At 35.9% G+C, this 17324-nt stretch overlaps 1 protein-coding gene across 30 annotated transcripts in view; it reads left to right on the forward strand.

The window, feature by feature from the left end:
• The window catches only part of RIMS2 (regulating synaptic membrane exocytosis 2), a 279536-nt gene that overhangs the window by 137266 nt on the left and 124946 nt on the right, over nucleotides 1–17324 (forward strand). For 18 of the 30 annotated variants that reach the window (XM_087931589.1, XM_087931578.1, XM_087931580.1 and 15 more), the window contains 5 exons: nucleotides 912–1083; nucleotides 1353–1506; nucleotides 4642–4668; nucleotides 8083–8151; nucleotides 17035–17191. In XM_087931589.1, coding sequence (XP_087787715.1) covers nucleotides 912–1083; nucleotides 1353–1506; nucleotides 4642–4668; nucleotides 8083–8151; nucleotides 17035–17191 — 579 coding nt within the window. The remainder of the gene's footprint in view (nucleotides 1–911; nucleotides 1084–1352; nucleotides 1507–4641; nucleotides 4669–8082; nucleotides 8152–17034; nucleotides 17192–17324) is intronic. The other 12 variants (XM_087931590.1, XM_087931593.1, XM_087931581.1 and 9 more) reach the window with 1 other exon arrangement.

Genomic DNA, 17324 nt, shown 5'->3' on the forward strand with positions numbered 1-17324 from the left:
CCATTTTGAATGTTGAGTTATCTCTTTGGTTATGGTTCTTGAAGTAGGGGAGTCTCAAGGGAGAGTACAAAGTTGGTGTTTTAAATAAATTTTGCTTAAGTTAAGCTCAGATCTTTGAACGTTATTAAACTAATGTACTAATGGCATTTCTTCACTTTCTATAATATATTCTTTAGATTATTTGCCAGACATTATTTTGAAATGAACTTTTTAAATATTTGCATGCCTATTTTATAAAATATTTCAATTTATCTACTAAAATATGTCATGTCAAAAGTATTGCTGAAGTTTTACAACTATTTTGATTAAAATATAATGGTTTTTTGTGGAGTGGAGGATTTTAGTCAAATGAAAAAGGAAAGTAATTCTTCAGAATATAACATCTGACAGCTATTGATCATGTATCAGCTTATTTTGGAAATATTCATGTGTTTCTAGCATCTCAACGAGTGCAGTGCATAGTAGCATATCCATAGTTTTCAGAATATTTGTAGATATCTGTGTGAAGTGAGTGTACTTTTTCAGTGCAGAAATGGATAACTTGTACACTAACTACTACTGAAGGGAAGCAATTTATGAATATTTCTTATGACAATTCCTTGACAATAACATTCCTAAATCTCCTTGAATTTTGAATCAAAGTGAAGAATCAATAAAAATAATTAAAAGAGAAGGCTTGAGACTACTGATTTTGTTTACAACATCCTATTTGTACTAATCAGAATTTTCTACAGCTGGTATTGAAATAGCAACTACTAATAAAAATATTGTGGAATAGGTGATTACCTCAGAAGTAAAGCCCAATTTCGGGAATTTTGTAAAAGGAATTAAACTTGTCTTTCCCATTAAAATGTTATTTTTTACTATTCTTTGTAATATCAACATCTTTAATATATACTTCTTAATTACAGTGATAAAAATAAAAGAAGAACAAAAACAGTAAAAAAAACATTGGAGCCCAAGTGGAATCAAACATTTATTTATTCTCCAGTTCATCGGAGAGAATTTCGAGAGCGAATGTTGGAAATTACTCTTTGGGACCAAGCTCGTGTTCGTGAGGAAGAAAGTGAATTTTTAGGAGAGGTAGTCAATGCTATTTATTGTTTACAAGGAATAAATATTTGATATCTTCATAGGCACAAAGGTATAGTAAATTCTACAATGAACAATGCTGTATTATCCCATATTCCTGGTAGCACTTTTTATATACCTTGTAACTATTTTTGAAGCTGTTCAGTTTCCATTAACGTAAGTAAATATACAAATATCACATAGTGCATATTTTATTAAACAGATATAGTGCAAATGATGTGTTTTATTTGAACAGTTCTTATTTTATTATCTTTTTTTAGATTCTTATTGAATTAGAGACAGCATTACTGGATGATGAGCCTCATTGGTACAAACTCCAGACTCATGATATGTCCTCATTGCCACTTCCCCATCCTTCCCCATATTTGCCACGCCGACAACTTCATGGGGATAGCCCTACACGAAGGTTGCAAAGTAGGTTATAGAATACTATCAATTTGTGAATGGGCTAATTGAAATGCTTTCTTATGAAGTGAAAATTTATATAATAATAATGTAGTATCTCTTCAGTTTTTATAAACTAATTGATATATATTGTCTACATGTTTGAGAATCAGGAAAAGCTAATGTCGAGAATTCATTGTATATTGAGAAATTTGTTTTCTCTAGTTCCTTTTTGTTGTCTTGCCCATTTATATTATATACAGTATTACTTTCTACATGTAGCTGTCACAATGCAATTGTGGCCTTTATAACAGTTTGGAAATACAGGTAGTCCTTAGTTAATAACGGTAATTTCTAACTCCATCAATGGTAGTTTTGCAGTTCCGGTTGTGATTGTTCAGTGAATCCCAATCATTAGGTGTATTGTCATGTACCTGCTGTTGTAAGTTCCTGCTGGCTTCTCCACTGACTTTGCTTGTCAGAAATTGTCAGAAATTTATTTACAATAAAAAATTATTTGGAGAATTCAGCCATAAATTTTGAAGAAAAAAAAATCAAATTGTAATATATTGATTTAATTTTTTAAAAATGATTTGAAAATGATTTTTTTAAAAAATATATCTGTAAAATCCATGAATATAAATCTTACATAAATTTAAAAACTTCTTTTACATTATGCTTCCCTTTGCTTCACAAATATGTCTAATATGTCTTCTTTGAAATCCTTAAACTTCACAAACATTCCTTTTAGCTACATGTGTATAAAAATATGATTATAAATATAACATGTTAGCTAGTAGATTTAAAATCCTTTGAGCATCATACCAAGATCAATTGGATTCCTTAACATTTCTTCCTGGACAGAAAAAAAAAGAAATACTAAAAGTTGTTCATGCCTCTGTTTTATATGCAAGTCTTACCCTCCCATAGTCAAGGTGGAGTTAGGCAGCTTATACATTTAATAAACAAAAACAAATCTAAACTTGGTACATTTTGAATTATGAAATGCAGTTCAAATAGGTGAGCAATGAAATTTGAGTCCTGTTCCCTAAATCTGACTGCCTCAATCTTTTACCCTGGAGGAATCCTTATAGTATTTTAGGCTTCAAGAAACCCTGCATAAAAATTACAAAAAAAGATGAAAAGTAATTTTTATGCAAGGTTCCTTGAAGCCTAAAATACTATAAGTAATCACTTTTTAAAATCACGATAGTAAATGCTATTGTATTCACTTTTAACCTGCACAATCTACATTTATAATGTTTACAACAACAGCAAAACAATAGACCAGAGGCTGATAATGCAACTTGTAAAATTCTCCAACATTTCAAGGACCTAGCATTGTGATGCATAATGTTTAAAAAAAGTGTTTCTCATTTTGCTTTCAAACATGACCTCATGCTTCTTTTAATTTTTTGCTCTCTTTTATACAATAAATGGTTTGGGCATGTTAGGCTAATGTGCTTATTTGAGTAGATTCCTTATGTAATATGTAATGTAACAGAACATTAATCTAGTCCAATTATTCTGGTATTGAATAATTAAAGAATAATTCAAATTTTCCATCATAGATTATAGTCCTAGTTTTTAAAATCTTCTGTAATATGACTGACTTTTACTGGGGGTGAACCATAGCTTACTGTGGCATGTCAATTAGATTAAACTATATTTTCCATAAACACTTCGGATCCATACCAGAGCATGAACAGTTTGAATTGGTTACTAATAAAGGAGAGTTTTCTTTCAGATGTTTCATTACCCAAATTAGTCATCAATATCACTAGTACTTATGATCTTACTTAGTTTGAGTAATGAAATTTATGCAATAAAACAAATCACTCAGAAAAAGCACCAAGGACCCTCAAGTTTGAATTGGGACTTGTCCTTTGGTTTACAGGCAAGTTATGATGGATTTAGAACTGCCTCATTTTAAAGTTAGGGCAGAAGGAATTGGAACACAAAAGGCCAATCATGAGAATTAAAGATACCTAACCCTGAATCCAAACCACAATTGGGCATTATATGTGTTTTTTATAAAAAGTAAAACAATACTTTTAATGAACTTTCTCAGGTCTCATGTAGGTGGCAAAATCAAGAAAGAAGTAACAATTCAATAAAGAGTCTTTAATACTAGTTCACGATAAATACAAATTCTTGGAAACAATAATAGGAATTTCTCAGCACTTTTTTTTTTTTTTTACAGTGAATTAAGGCAGACTCTCTTGGAAATTTATCAGTGCAGAATTTGGTACCATTGGGAAGCTATAGCTGGTAGAAAATACACTGGTGCGAGCAGTAAGAGATGCTTCTTAGTGAGCCCATGTGTCACCATTAGCTGCACTGTTTTCCAGTTGGCTTCCAGCTACAATTCAAAGTGCTGGTCATTACCTATAAAGCAGTTCATGACAGAAGACCTGTTTATCTGAAGGACTATGCATATCCCCTTGTTTCTGGTACATTCTGGTAGTGTGGGCGCACTCCAGATCCCTTCCATTAAACATTGCCATTTTACAGGACTGGAGAACCTTTTCTGCTGTGGCTCCTATTTCTGGAACATAATTCCCATGGATATCAGATTTTCCCCAAACAGCGAGCTTTTTGTAAGGAAAAAGCTTTAAGTTCTATGATAATAGCACTAACTTTTCACATCCATTATTCATAATGCTGAACATATCTGTAGTAATGTGAGAAAAAGAGGAAGTTATTTTGCAATAGGGAGAGATGATACACTGAAGAGCATTGCAAGTGTAAAGTTAGCAGTAGGGAGACCCTGATAATTAAGTAGGAAACTATGGGGGAAATAAGATTATTGAGTCAATCACCAGTTAAGGAATTATGTCAATATTCTATCTTGTTGTGTTTGGCTAGCAAATAGAACTAACAGAATGAAGTTCTCTGTGTTTGAAAATAGCTAAAGCACCCTGATGATTTTTAGGATCACCAGATCATTATGGAGTAGGTCCAATGGGACATACAGTAAATATAGCATATATATAGGATTACTCTAAAAAGTTATAAAAAGACTTATAATTCATGTCTGCTTTGTCAAATAAAAATAGCAGTTCCACTTAATTATATACAACCTTTCAAATTAAGTACATTTCTGTTACATGTCAAAACCTCATATATATTTTTCTGATATCACTTCATTTTACAATTTTCCAGATAAAGGCTCATATTCATATAATCCAGGTAATTTAAAAGCATGCCATTTATTGTTTGTGATTTTTTCCCTAATGCTGTTGATGTGCTTTAGCTATTAGTTGTGGTCCAGTTCAGTTGCTTATTTGTTTTTTTGGATTCCTTTCTGTTTTCAAAAATTAGTCTTTATCCTTGCACTATTTCTAATCATACAATTCTTACTAGTGTTATAAAGAATTTCCTAAAAAAATAGAACTGCCTCCTAACTATTCATTCATTGTGTTTCAATGTAAAGTTAATATAATATTAATATCTTGATAGTACTTTATGACAATTTGTGTTAAATTTAAAATTTATACTAATATATTACCTTCTTACTTATAATTCCTTAATGATATGACACTATACAGGAGTACTATGGAGTGATAATATTTCCTTTATTGATAGTGGTATTAATCAGTGGGGGGATTCAGCCAGTTCATGCCACTTCAGGAGGACCGGTTGTTAACTTTCTGAGCAGTTTGGTGAACTGGTTGTTGGAAGAAATCATTAGAGCAGAGAACCAGTTGTTAAATTATTTGAATCCCACCACTGGTATTAATCATAAATTATATGTTAGAAATATTTGTCTTCCAGCTAGGTTTTTTTTTAAAAAAACCCAGTAAATACCAATCTTATCTGTAATAATCATAGCTCTATATTAACATTTTTTCTTGATAACTGTTACAAGGTTATTTGTTTTGAATCAGAAATTTGATTAGAAATGGATTAACTTAAACATCTGAGATATATTGTGTTTAAATGAAATCAGCACAACAAGTTAAATCATAGAATTGGATACGATTTCCTAAATCAATTCAGCAAATAAATACATCCAGTTTGCTGTTTTACATTAAAGCCTCAAATTAAATCAACCTTCCTTTAAGACCCTAAATGGCTTTGGACCGGGTTTTCTGAGGGACCACCTCCTCTTTCAACTGCTTGGTCATCCAGATTAAATTTCACGTCCTTGCTTCAGCAGAGAGGCAACCATTCATGCAAGCATGGTGTGAAAGATTGTGTATGAAGCTTGAGAAAGTACTAGGGCATAGTATATAGTGGAAAAAAGGTTCAGTAGAAGCATTGATGGGAAGTGAGGGAGAGTGCACATACTGATGGTTAGAACAGTGCAATTATGGCAAGGCTTCTTGATGCATCAAAAGCTGGGCACACACTGGGTAAGAGTTTGGTTGCAAAAGCACTGAGGGAAGATGAGCTAGACCAGGGGTGTCAAACTGGATTTCTTTGAGGGCTGGAACACCATTGCAGTTATCCTCCACAGGCCAGCTGGGGGTGGGGAGGAGATGGGACAGATGGCAGATGGGATGGATGCCCCCTGCAGCCCCCTGCTGACCAAAACGGGGCCCAGGGGGACCATGCAAGCCCCCCCTGCACCCCATTTTGGCCAGTAACATGCTGCAGGAGGCCATCCAGGCCAAAAAAGGTGTGTGTGTGGGGGGGGGATTCATGCCTCCCCATGCCCCATTTTCACTAGTAGAGCCACCACCATGGGCTGGTCCTTTGCTCTTTCCAAGATGGCCATATAGGCCAGATCTAAGCACCCATGTGCCAAATCTGGCCCACAGGACTTGAGTTTGACACCCCTAAGCTAGAGGCACAGGGAGAGTATGGGTTTGGACATGTGGGAGTATGTGTGGAATGCAAAAGAGGAGTGATGTTAGAAAAGGCAAATGAGAAATGTGTGTCTGGTACTTACCATTTAGTCTGTAATCTGAAAACACGCAATGTTTTGAAAGAATCATGAGCCAAGCCAGAGACTTGATCAGGAACCTGCTGAGGTTGAAAGTAGGAGTCAGAAACAAGAAACCACAAACTATGGGAACAGGAAGGCAAATGCTGAAGTTGCTTCCAGCAATGAAAGGCAGTCCCTGCACACTTTAAATCCTCACCCCCTGAGGACACACAGTTGAAGCTTTTCTTGCTCAGTGTTGGTAATGATAAGATGCTTTTCCTCCCTATTTATTAATTTGTAATAATAAAGGTTACCATTGAAATTCTTTCTCTTCTAATTTTTAGTGTGTTATTTCACAACCTAAAGAATTTATTTTATTTATTTTTTATTTATTTATTTGTGAAGCAAGTATTAGATAACAGGTATAAGTATAAACATGGTTATAAATACATGAAATGGATACGAATAAAAAAAGAAACAATAGGACAGGGATGATAGGCACGTTGGTGCGCTTATGCACGCCCTCTACAGACCTCTTAGGAAAGGGGTGAGGTCAGTAGTAGACAGTCCAAGGTTAAAGTGTTTGGGGAAGAAACCTCAGAGTCAGGTAGAGTATTCCAGACATTTACCACTCAGTTGCTGAAGTCGTATTTCCTGCAATCAAGTTTGGTGCAATTAACCTTGAGTTTATATCTATTGTGTGCTCTTGTATTGTTGTGGTTGAAGCTGAAGTATTCATTGACAGGTAGGACATTGCAGTAGATAATTTTATGTACTATATTTAGATCAGACCAAAGGTGGCATAGTTCTAGGTTGTCTAGGTCTAAAATGTCAAGTCTGGTGGCATAAGGTATTCTGGTACGAGTAGAGGAGTGGAGCACATAATTCTGAGAAAGCACTGTGAACAATTTGAAGAATCAAATATTGCCTTCTCTGTAATTTTTGTTGCTCATATATAAAGATCCCTACTGTTTCACTACAGAATAACAGATTTGTAAGCAATTTTGGAAATCTTCTAATCCAAGCCCGCTTCTTGTGTTCATGAAGAGACCCATTAACCATTCCAGACAAATGGCTATCCAATCTCTTCTTACAAACCTTGCCAAGAAGTTTGTAGGGACTTACTGAAGGAAGGAGAAAAAAAACTTTAAATGCTAGGTTAAGAAAATTAGAGTTAACCTTAATTGTCAAAGGAGAAACCGATAGACTATGATAAATGATAGCAAAGAAAATTTGCATCATAAATAAAAGGAGGAAAACAAATATATTTGGGTTATTCCTATTTTCTCAATTATGATTGAGCATACAGTATATCATCTTGTATTTATAAAATACATTTAGTCATTATGTATTTTAAAAAAATGTTTTCATATCACATTTTTGCAATTCCAATGGGGATTATGTTTTCTGCTTCTGAGAGTAAAGCTCTTTTACTGTTAATAAGTCAATTATATTTGGTTCGTTGCAAATATTAGGACATCTCTTGTGTACAAGCAGATAAAATGGTAGGCCAAAACCTAATATTTTTTTTCTTATGGGTCTGGCTTTTCAGATGTAACAATTGATTTAGACGATATTTTTATTAACTTATTTCAATACATGTTATGTTAACCAAATTAATACTTGAAATAGTATTTTTCTCTGTCTATTCACAAAATGAATGCAAAATAAACATGTTACTTCTTTACTGTAATAGTTATGATCACTCTTTAATTATTTGTTTCTTTTTGCAGGATCCAAAAGAATAAGTGATAGTGAAATCTCGGATTATGATTGTGATGATGGAATAGGAGTAGTGTCAGGTAAAATATTTATAGACATATTTTTAAAATTCTGAAATATTATTTTTCATGATGAATTCAACCCTCTTTCTTCCATAATTGTATCTGAATGAAAAATTGCCATGCTTGTTTCTGCAATGTTTTAAAACAATTTGGTTGCTAATGAAAGACTTCATATTGGTTATGTATTTATCCAGAAGGATTTGTTTTCCAAAATATATGTGATGCAACTACCTTAGAAAGTGTGAATTTCCCTATCTCTAGGAGGGGTAGGTGGGCAAGGAGTTATGCTCCCTCTTTAGGTTACTGAGTGCTTACGCAGGTATAGTTGGTAGAGGAATTGAATCCCTAGACATTGAGATAAGCTCTTAGGGCTTTGGGGGTATGGTGTGTGTGTGAATCAGTGAAAGTTTGAGTATGTATGCCCTGGCCCTAGAAATGGGAATAATGGATGAGACTGGGTAAAAAGTTAAGAGAGAAGGCAGGAACATCCTTGCAACAATCGGCAGAGGAAGGTTGGCAGGTATGGGAGCATGGTTGAATTTAGGGATGTTTGATTCACTGCTTGAAAGCAATCCCATTGTTTAGCCATCAACCTCCACCATTAATTCCTGGTTATGAGCCTTAGTGGTCTTGGTTTCTGGCTGCTTTGACTGCTAATTAATCTTTACTTACATACTACCTTTCTTACTAAATTTTATAAATACAGTTAGCTGCTAGATAAGTAGTATTATAATAGTGACCAATGGCTGTCCTATTTTTCTTATTTATAACATACATTGCATTGATTTCCAAATATGGGAGAAATACATTCAGAGATCTTTAATTAAAATTGTTGTGGAGCGATGGTAAGGAAGAGGCATGAGACCAGAGCGTACAACTAACAAGGTTTTATTGCAGAGAATAAAGGGTTGTCACGTCTGCTTGCTAACTTGCAGACCAGCGGGCGACAATGGAGCTGGCTCTGCTCGACAGCCGGCTTTTATAGCCGACTGTCAAACGGAGCCAGCCAATGGGAGCAGCTGGTGCTCCCGCTCAAACAGCGGACCTGGTTGGAAACTCCAACCAGTTCCACAGACATAACACTCCTCTCCCCCAGCTGGGAACATGCGTAGTCCTGTAGGTAAGCAGGTTGTCTGCGCTGGCGACCAGAACGTCGCAGTTCGGGTGAACTGTTGGCCGGTGACAAGTCCTGGCCCTCGGGACATGCCTCGACGGTTGTTGGGGCATGGGCTTGCCCCGGCGTAGTGTTCTGAGAAGTTGGCGATTCCCCCTGTTCGGGCTGACCTGGGCGAGTCACGAGGTCCGGGTGGCAAACTGGATCGCTCGGCTGCTGGGTCGGTGACTCTGGCCGGAAACTCGGGTCCTCCAGCAAGCCCTCCTGATCGACGGGAAAGACCGGGTCCCGCAGGGAGCTTCCGTCTGGCACCGGTAGGGAGACGTTGGCGCTGGCAGGTCGGGTTGGGCTCATGGATGGCCTTCACCTTGGACTCGATTGGGTGGATGCCAGAGGCGTCTATCCTATAACCCAGAAAGTCCACTTGCCTAGTGGCGATGGCGCACTTCTCCCTTTTAAGTTTGAGGCCATGCTGCCTAAACTTCTCTAGCAGGGCTTCCTCCATGGCTAGGGATAGATTCAAGTCCTTTTTTGCCAGCAACCGTCTTTGGAGTCTCAGGTCTCTAACCCCACAGACGATCTGGTCCAACAGCATGTCTTCCAAGTAGTCTTTGAAACCGCACTGTAAGGCAGCTGTCCTCAGGGCGGCCATGTACTCGTTGATCGACTCCCCCTCTGCCTGTTTTCTAATTCTGAAGGCGTACCTTCTGGCTATCTGGGATGGCTTGGGCGAGTGATTTGAGAGTATTTCTTGTAGTTCATCCCATGGGACGCTTCTGATAGCGCGTGGTGCGACTAACGCTGTAGCAGTGTCAAAAACTGCAGCCCCGCAATAGCTGAGGAAATAGGACTTCTTTCTATGTTCCGCAGCGTCAGCTAACCCGATGGCATCGAGGAAGTGGGTGAAACGGTTTTTGTAGGAGTCCCACGTTTCCTCGTTAGGCTTGAATGGTGGGAATGCTGGATTTGCATTCATTGTGAAATTGCAGGGTTCGTCTTCTTCAGTCGTCTTTTGAATTCACGCTCTTAAAAGAGTGCAGGCTGTGACTGTCTCTCTGGACTACGTAGCTCTTTTTGAATTTCGCGTGTGTTGGCAGGCCGTGGCTACAGTGCCTGTGGCTCGCTTCAGTGAATACAGCTCAAGCAATGTCGGTTTTGAATTTCGCGCTCTTTGTGAGCGTTGGCGGCTGTGGCTTCAGCGCTTGCGGCTTCACTCTCAGTGATTTACAGCTCTTTGAACAAACGCGTCTGGCTAGCCTTCGACCATCCCACCTTCGTCGCCAGTGTTGTGGAGCGATGGTAAGGAAGAGGCATGAGACCAGAGCGTACAACTAACAAGGCTTTATTGCAGAGAATAAAGGGTTGTCGCGTCTGCTTGCTAACTTGCAGACCAGCGGGCGACAACGGAGCTGGCTCTGCTCGACAGCCGGCTTTTATAGCCGACTGTCAAACGGAGCCAGCCAATGGGAGCGGCTGGTGCTCCCGCTCAAACAGCGGACCTGGTTGGAAACTCCAACCAGTTCCACAGACATAACAAAAATACTTAAAAATCATTTAGAATAAGGAGTTTTCTCAGTACTAATTGGTAGATATTAATCAGCTACAGGGATATCTATAGGGCTGATGTAATACTCGGTTTATCTTGCAAAGAAAGCTGCTTAGATGTACTCAGTTATATTCTAACTGATTCAGTCCAGTTGAGATGCTGGAGCATGGCCTTGTGGAGTGATCTGGCTTGAATTTGAGTTTGTAACCCCTGATGACATGCGCAAGATCCTTCAGTCTATGAACATGGCCATTTGTTTATTAGATCCAGTTTCCTCTTGGATTGTTAAAGCTGCCTGGGAGGTGATCTGGTATTGGGTCCATATGATGGTGTCAGTGTTTTTGACAGAGAGAGTTTCTTTGACCGTTAAAGGAGATAATAGTGCACTCTTTCTTTAAAAAAAAAAATCAATTGCTGGATTAAATGATTCTGGAGTATTTTCTTTTAGGCTCTAATCTTTCCTTTTGGGAGCAGGTAATTGTAAAGTTATCGAGAAATAGGTCCAGAGATTCTGCAAGAAATGAATTATCTGGACCTATTTCAGCCACTTTTCAAGCCCGGATACTATACAGAAGCAGCTCATGAGTACATTTGTCCAATATTCGACCTGTCTGGTGACAAAATGGTTTTTGAAGGCCTTGCATGGTAGCCCATAAACAAAAGCATTGTAAACAAATCCAGAGACACAATAGCCCAAAAGACAAAAAACAAACATAATAATTCAGCATACAGTGAAAAGATAGCTGATGGCATTGGTCACTTACTCTCCAAACTAATTTGCTAATGTCTTCTGAAATTTGTCAGGGCAAGCAATTATGCAACATATTTCACTTTGCCATAGTTATGGAGAGCTTGATCTTATCAGTCAAATATGCAAGGTAGTCAGTGAGAACATTACAGTGAATGACAGAATGCAGTAGCACTGTCATTTGTTGTTGGATATAATCCATAATTATAAAACAAAACAAAAAAGGCACATTTTTATGCCAGAAATTTAATATTTATTTAAATCTCAGAAAATGTTTGAGTGAGATCGAAAATCATTATTTGCCTTTTCCACTGAAACAATAGAGGAGGAGCAATAAAGTGTTGAAACAACAATTTAAAGTTATCAGCTATCAGGTTTGCTCATGCTGAAGACGTCATACGTGCATGAATGCATGTTAAGAAAACTTTATTTATTTATTTATTTATTTATTTATTATTTATTTATTTTATTTTGTCAAACGATTATAACAGGTATAAGTATAAACATAGTTATGAATACATGAAATGGATACATATAAGAAAAATAATACATATAAGAAAAACTTGAACATCATCTGGCTATTGAAAAAGAAAATCTTACCCTTTTCAGAAATAATTTTGCAACTTTCTACCTCATTCATAGAAAGAATCTTGCTTATTCATAGACTGGAGGAAAAGAAGGAAAAACATTTCCATTAACTTGGTTGGAAATGATTCAAGAGAAGTATAATTTAAGTCTAGAAAATAGGTTTACTGCTATTGAATTGATCTGTTCATCATTTATTTTAGCAATTGTTTGTTGATATTAATCAGTATAAGTAATTATCTTCATTCATACCTTAGAAGTGCTTTTTTCTTTGCCTGGTATTATAGAAACTCCTCTCAATTGTTGTCCTTTTTGGGGTATCTTTGAAATATTTCAGTTCTTTCTAAATACATTTTCTTGGGTTGTGTCAGAATTTTATTCCACATCTTTGCTTGCTTTAGGAATAGACTACTTTCTAAAAATAAGCCCAACATTAACATAAAAACGCCTCACGATTTGAACCTTTTAATAAAATCTAAAAGGGGGGAGGTCATTTATCTCTTCCTACTTTATCTCCTTCCATAATCCTTTTGATCTAGAGCTTGTATTATTTTATTTCATAAAAATCCTAGTTAATGGGGATAGCATGAAATTTTGGAAACAAAGTTGAAATGGTAATTGATTATTTTCTTTCCATCTTGCTGTCACTATGGAGTGTTTTTGTTTCTCATTTGTTTAGCATTCATGTTTACAGTTAAGAACATTGAACTCAAGCTATGTTCATCCTGTTCTTATATTCTTAATGAATATACTCACTTGATTACATTTACTACATCTTTTCTATTTTTATTATTTATGGCAGATTATCTTAATTTTACATTTTTAAGTTTTGTTAATCAGACAATTTATTTAAAAGCTGTCATTGCCTCAAAAGAAAAAATGTACAATTTTATATTTTACTAAAACTCCCCTAGCGACAACTAGAGCTATGGACTGATAACATCCAGGGGCTATACTTGCTGCTTTTGCAAACTTTGTAGCACCCCTTTGGTATTAATACTGCTGACAATAAATGTATGGCCCTTGTTCCATCTTCAGGTGAAGCACAGTGTTAAGGACTTGATAGTTGTTTTCCTTAATGGCAACTGCAGCTTAAATGGTCAGACAAGACAATGCCTATTTTATTGTTTGTATTTACCTAATCATGGTTACACAGTCTTACTAAAACTTCTGAGAAGCAAATGCAATAAACATTATTAACAGTTCTGATTGATTCATAAGTATAATAGTTTATTTATAAGGATCAGGCAATTCAAGAATTCATTATTATAGTATTTCTGACAGATATCCATCCAGCCTCTGTTTAAACACTTCATTGCTCCAAGAGCAATTCATTTCTTACCAACTAATGTTTCCCTATTACCTACCTTATTAACACTTGTGAGTACAGTCAGCTGCTGGATAAGTAGCATTATAATAGTGACAAATGGCTGTCCTATTTTTTTCTTATTTTAATTTGCATTTTCAAAAGTAAAAAAAATGGGAAGAACTGCATATGTACTTTTAAACAAATTTTAAATACATTTGTTTCCAAATATGGGAGATTAGAGAGAAAGGCACTTAGAGCTTTTCTTTAATTAAAATATTTAAAAACCATTCAGAATAAAGAGTTTTCTCAGTATTAATTGGTAGGTATTAACTTTGTAATTTATTTGCTGTAAATAACCACCTAATTTGTATTCTATTTTTATGTGAAAGTATCTCATTATGTTTTCAAGAACATTGCCAGGCTACTATTATTTCTTAGTGAGAAAAATATATATTCCACATGTTAAATATTTTCTGGGGTAAACTACATTTCCTCCCATAAATCTTGGACAGGACAGAATTATAATGATTAGTGTTTTTAAGCAAAACAGTTATCTTCCCAATGCTAAAATAGACCTTTCTTTTCATAAATTAAATTTCTACTTATAGAATTCTTGCTTCATGGGCAAATTAGAAAACAATGATACATTCAAACTGTACCATTGTACAGTTGTACAATGTTAGGTACAACTATACCAAAGTCCTGCCTTAGCCATAAAACTAGCTCAGCTAAGAGCGCTAGTCATTCTCAGTTCAGCTCAGCTCACATAGTTGTTATTGGGGGAATAAGACCAGGAAGCAGTATTAAGTATGTTCGCTGCCTTGAGTTATTTATTAAACTATAAAGTCAGGCTAAAAATAAAATAAATAAACTGCATGCTTGTTGATCAGCTTAAAATTCCTAGTACTGAAGGGTACTTCCAGGCCACAATAATTTAGGCCAGTGTTTCTCAACATCAATAGCCTTAAGATACTCTGCTTCATGTTGGCTGGGAAATTCTGGGAGATAAAGTCTACACACCTTAAAGTTATGAGGCTGAGAAACACTGATTTAGGCACACACAATATTTACAGTTTCTCTTTAGGTTACAAATGACACGGCAGTTCTGGTTCCTAAGCTCAAGAATCCATGTTCCATTCCGCAGATCAAACAGTTCTTCACTTAATGCCTTATGGCATTAAAAATGCCAATGCATGTTTTTCACAGAGACTGCATGGTTATAATATCTTAATTATTTCTTTCTCTTGCTGCAGTTTGAATTTTGAAATGGAATGACTGAAATTTAGGGAAAAAGGAATAGAATCAGATATAATAGCAGTGCTATTAGGGTGAGACAATTTTAAAGTAATAAAATCTGCATACATTCATTGATGCATTTTATTTGTAGTTGAATCTTCAAACAGATGTCATTAACCTGCATCATAACAAGCTATGACAAATTATTTTCCCCTTCCCCATATGCTTTTAAAAATAGTGTAATCAATTATTACTCATCCAGGAATTTTGCAGTGCAAATTATACTTCTTTTAGCTACTAAGACTGTATACTAAATGAAAATGTAGTCCTCTTTCTGTTTCATTTCTTCCTTCCTCCATGCCTCATTTTTTCAAGATTGAATGCTAAATTCCAAAATTTCCTTCAAAATTGATTTTCCAGGTTTGACTCTCATGGCAGGAAAAGAGACTTTGGAGAAGTAACAAAGATCAGAGGAGAGTGTCTTTTGCCACTTTTCTGTTCCAAGTTACCCCCAATCTAGCTGCAACATCTGCAACATCTGATTGTCAGGGTTGATTTGGCTGATTTGGCTGACTTTTAGGCAGGTATCACCTTTTGCCCTGGCTACTCCATATTTGTCCCTCTTGAAGCTGTTTCTATCTGACAATGCCAGATAAAAGGAGAGTACCAAATTTTTGGTCAATGGTATAGCTCAAAGTCCAAAAATCTGGGCCATCTTCTATGTATTGGATATGTTGTGACTACCCTGCAAATAATTTTGGAGTTTCTTTCGTTTTAGATTTATTTAGTTATTTTTCCAGTTTCAGCTTCTTTTATACGCTGTGTCACGATTTTTGATTTCTTCCCTTGTGTTTTTATAATCTTATTTGTAATAAAATCAGCAGTTTATATAGGCTTCTTGACAATTTCCCCCAGCTTCCAGATTTTTAATTAAGATACGGTAGGGCTCCATTAAAGGACTTCCCCTGGGAAGCAATGAAAAGGCGTAATGAACACATTATATCTAAGTAGCTTGTTTTGAATTAGCACTTTCTAGATGAGGGGCAGCTTTATTTAAAATATTATTCCATTTTATATACCATTCATTTTATTAAATGCTATGTTTTTAACTTGTTCAATAATGGTTTTCTCCCTCATGTAATTGAATAATTTTTGCTTAACGTTGTTGCTTACAGCTTTGTACCTATGGAGAAATTATATCAGTAAGAATAAGTAGGGCATTGTCTTTTTTTGACACATCCCTAAGGAAGACTTATATAGAAGTTAGCCTTTTCCCCCACCAGGCTGTATCATCTTTAGAAATTATAATGAAAATTCTGTGATGGCAGGAAATATTCTGGACATTACATCTGGTAAACTAAGGAAATAAGTTTTTATGAAAAAGATTAAAGTTGTTTGGGACCAAGACTAGACAAAAATACTTGCTGTAGGATTATGAATAATGTTGAGATCGATAAACTTAGTGTCAACTTTGAACTGAACCTGGCAGCATCCATTTTTCTGTTCCTCAGTTGCTACACAGAGGGGAAAGGGGTGGGGAGGGAGGTTGGAATGCATTACTAGACACAACAAAGAACTTTCTCATGAGAAGCAGAGTCATCTCTGCCTTGCAACCAATAAGGTTGGGCAAGGAGTGCCTGAAGAGTCCGCCAATTAAGCCAATTTGCCAATGTGACCTTGTGACATTTGGGGATGGGGTTGTTTCCTAGTTTAATTATACTGTAACCACAGGAAAAATTTAGATTTGGTTTCCCCATGAAGCTGTGTCAATATGATGTACCCATTAAAGAAGACCTTTGAGAAGGAGCCAAGTCTCAGAGTTCTGATTTGCTTGGGTTCATTAGTAAGAATCTTGACACTTAGTAGGAAGAGGGCCCAAGCAAAAGAATAATAAGTAGATATGATTCAGATTTCAGAAAACTTCAAAAAGATTATTCCCTACAAAAGTAATAAGAAATAAAAGTATGCATTCCATTCAGTGTTGATAAAAATTACATAATTCCTTTGGGGGGGGCAGATAATTTTGCATATACAGCTGTCTGGGATCTGGGATGTCACCAAGCATTAGATTTTGTGTGTGCTTCTGCTCTCTATACTTATTTGGGAAAGAAATAAAACAGCAACGGAAACTTATTTCAGTTTTGAGGTTTCCAAAATTATTAGCTGACTGTTGTTGGAAATGAATGGCTTCATTATATGGTTCTACTTGACAAAGGCTATTTTTGTGAATTTATGTGAATTTATGTGAGCAATTTGAAAATTTTTTCTACTGTCCATACTACTTGGGGAAAAAAAAAAACCAGAAAAAAATAAATCAGTAAGCCTCTATATTTCTTTCAGTTCTTCTTTTTTTCTTTTTGTAGATTACAGACATAATGGAAGAGATCTTCAAAGTTCAACATTATCAGTGCCAGAACAAGTGATGTCATCCAATCATTGCTCTCGATCAGGATCTCCTCACCGTGGTGACAGTATAGGAAGAACTAGATCCTGGTCTCCCAGTGTTCCTCCATTACAAAGGTAAATTTTAGTTGAAACTTCTAGGGGAAGGCTGAGGTTCAATATAAAACATACCGTGATCAAACATGACTTTATAAAAATAAACAAAAATGAAAGAGGGCAAAAATTAGACTAATTGTTTACTTAAAAGAAA

The sequence above is a fragment of the Pseudonaja textilis genome, chromosome 3, assembly GCF_049901715.1.
Source record: "Pseudonaja textilis isolate UNSWEBS1 chromosome 3, rPseTex1.2, whole genome shotgun sequence".
In the NCBI taxonomy this organism is placed as follows: domain Eukaryota; kingdom Metazoa; phylum Chordata; class Lepidosauria; order Squamata; family Elapidae; genus Pseudonaja; species Pseudonaja textilis.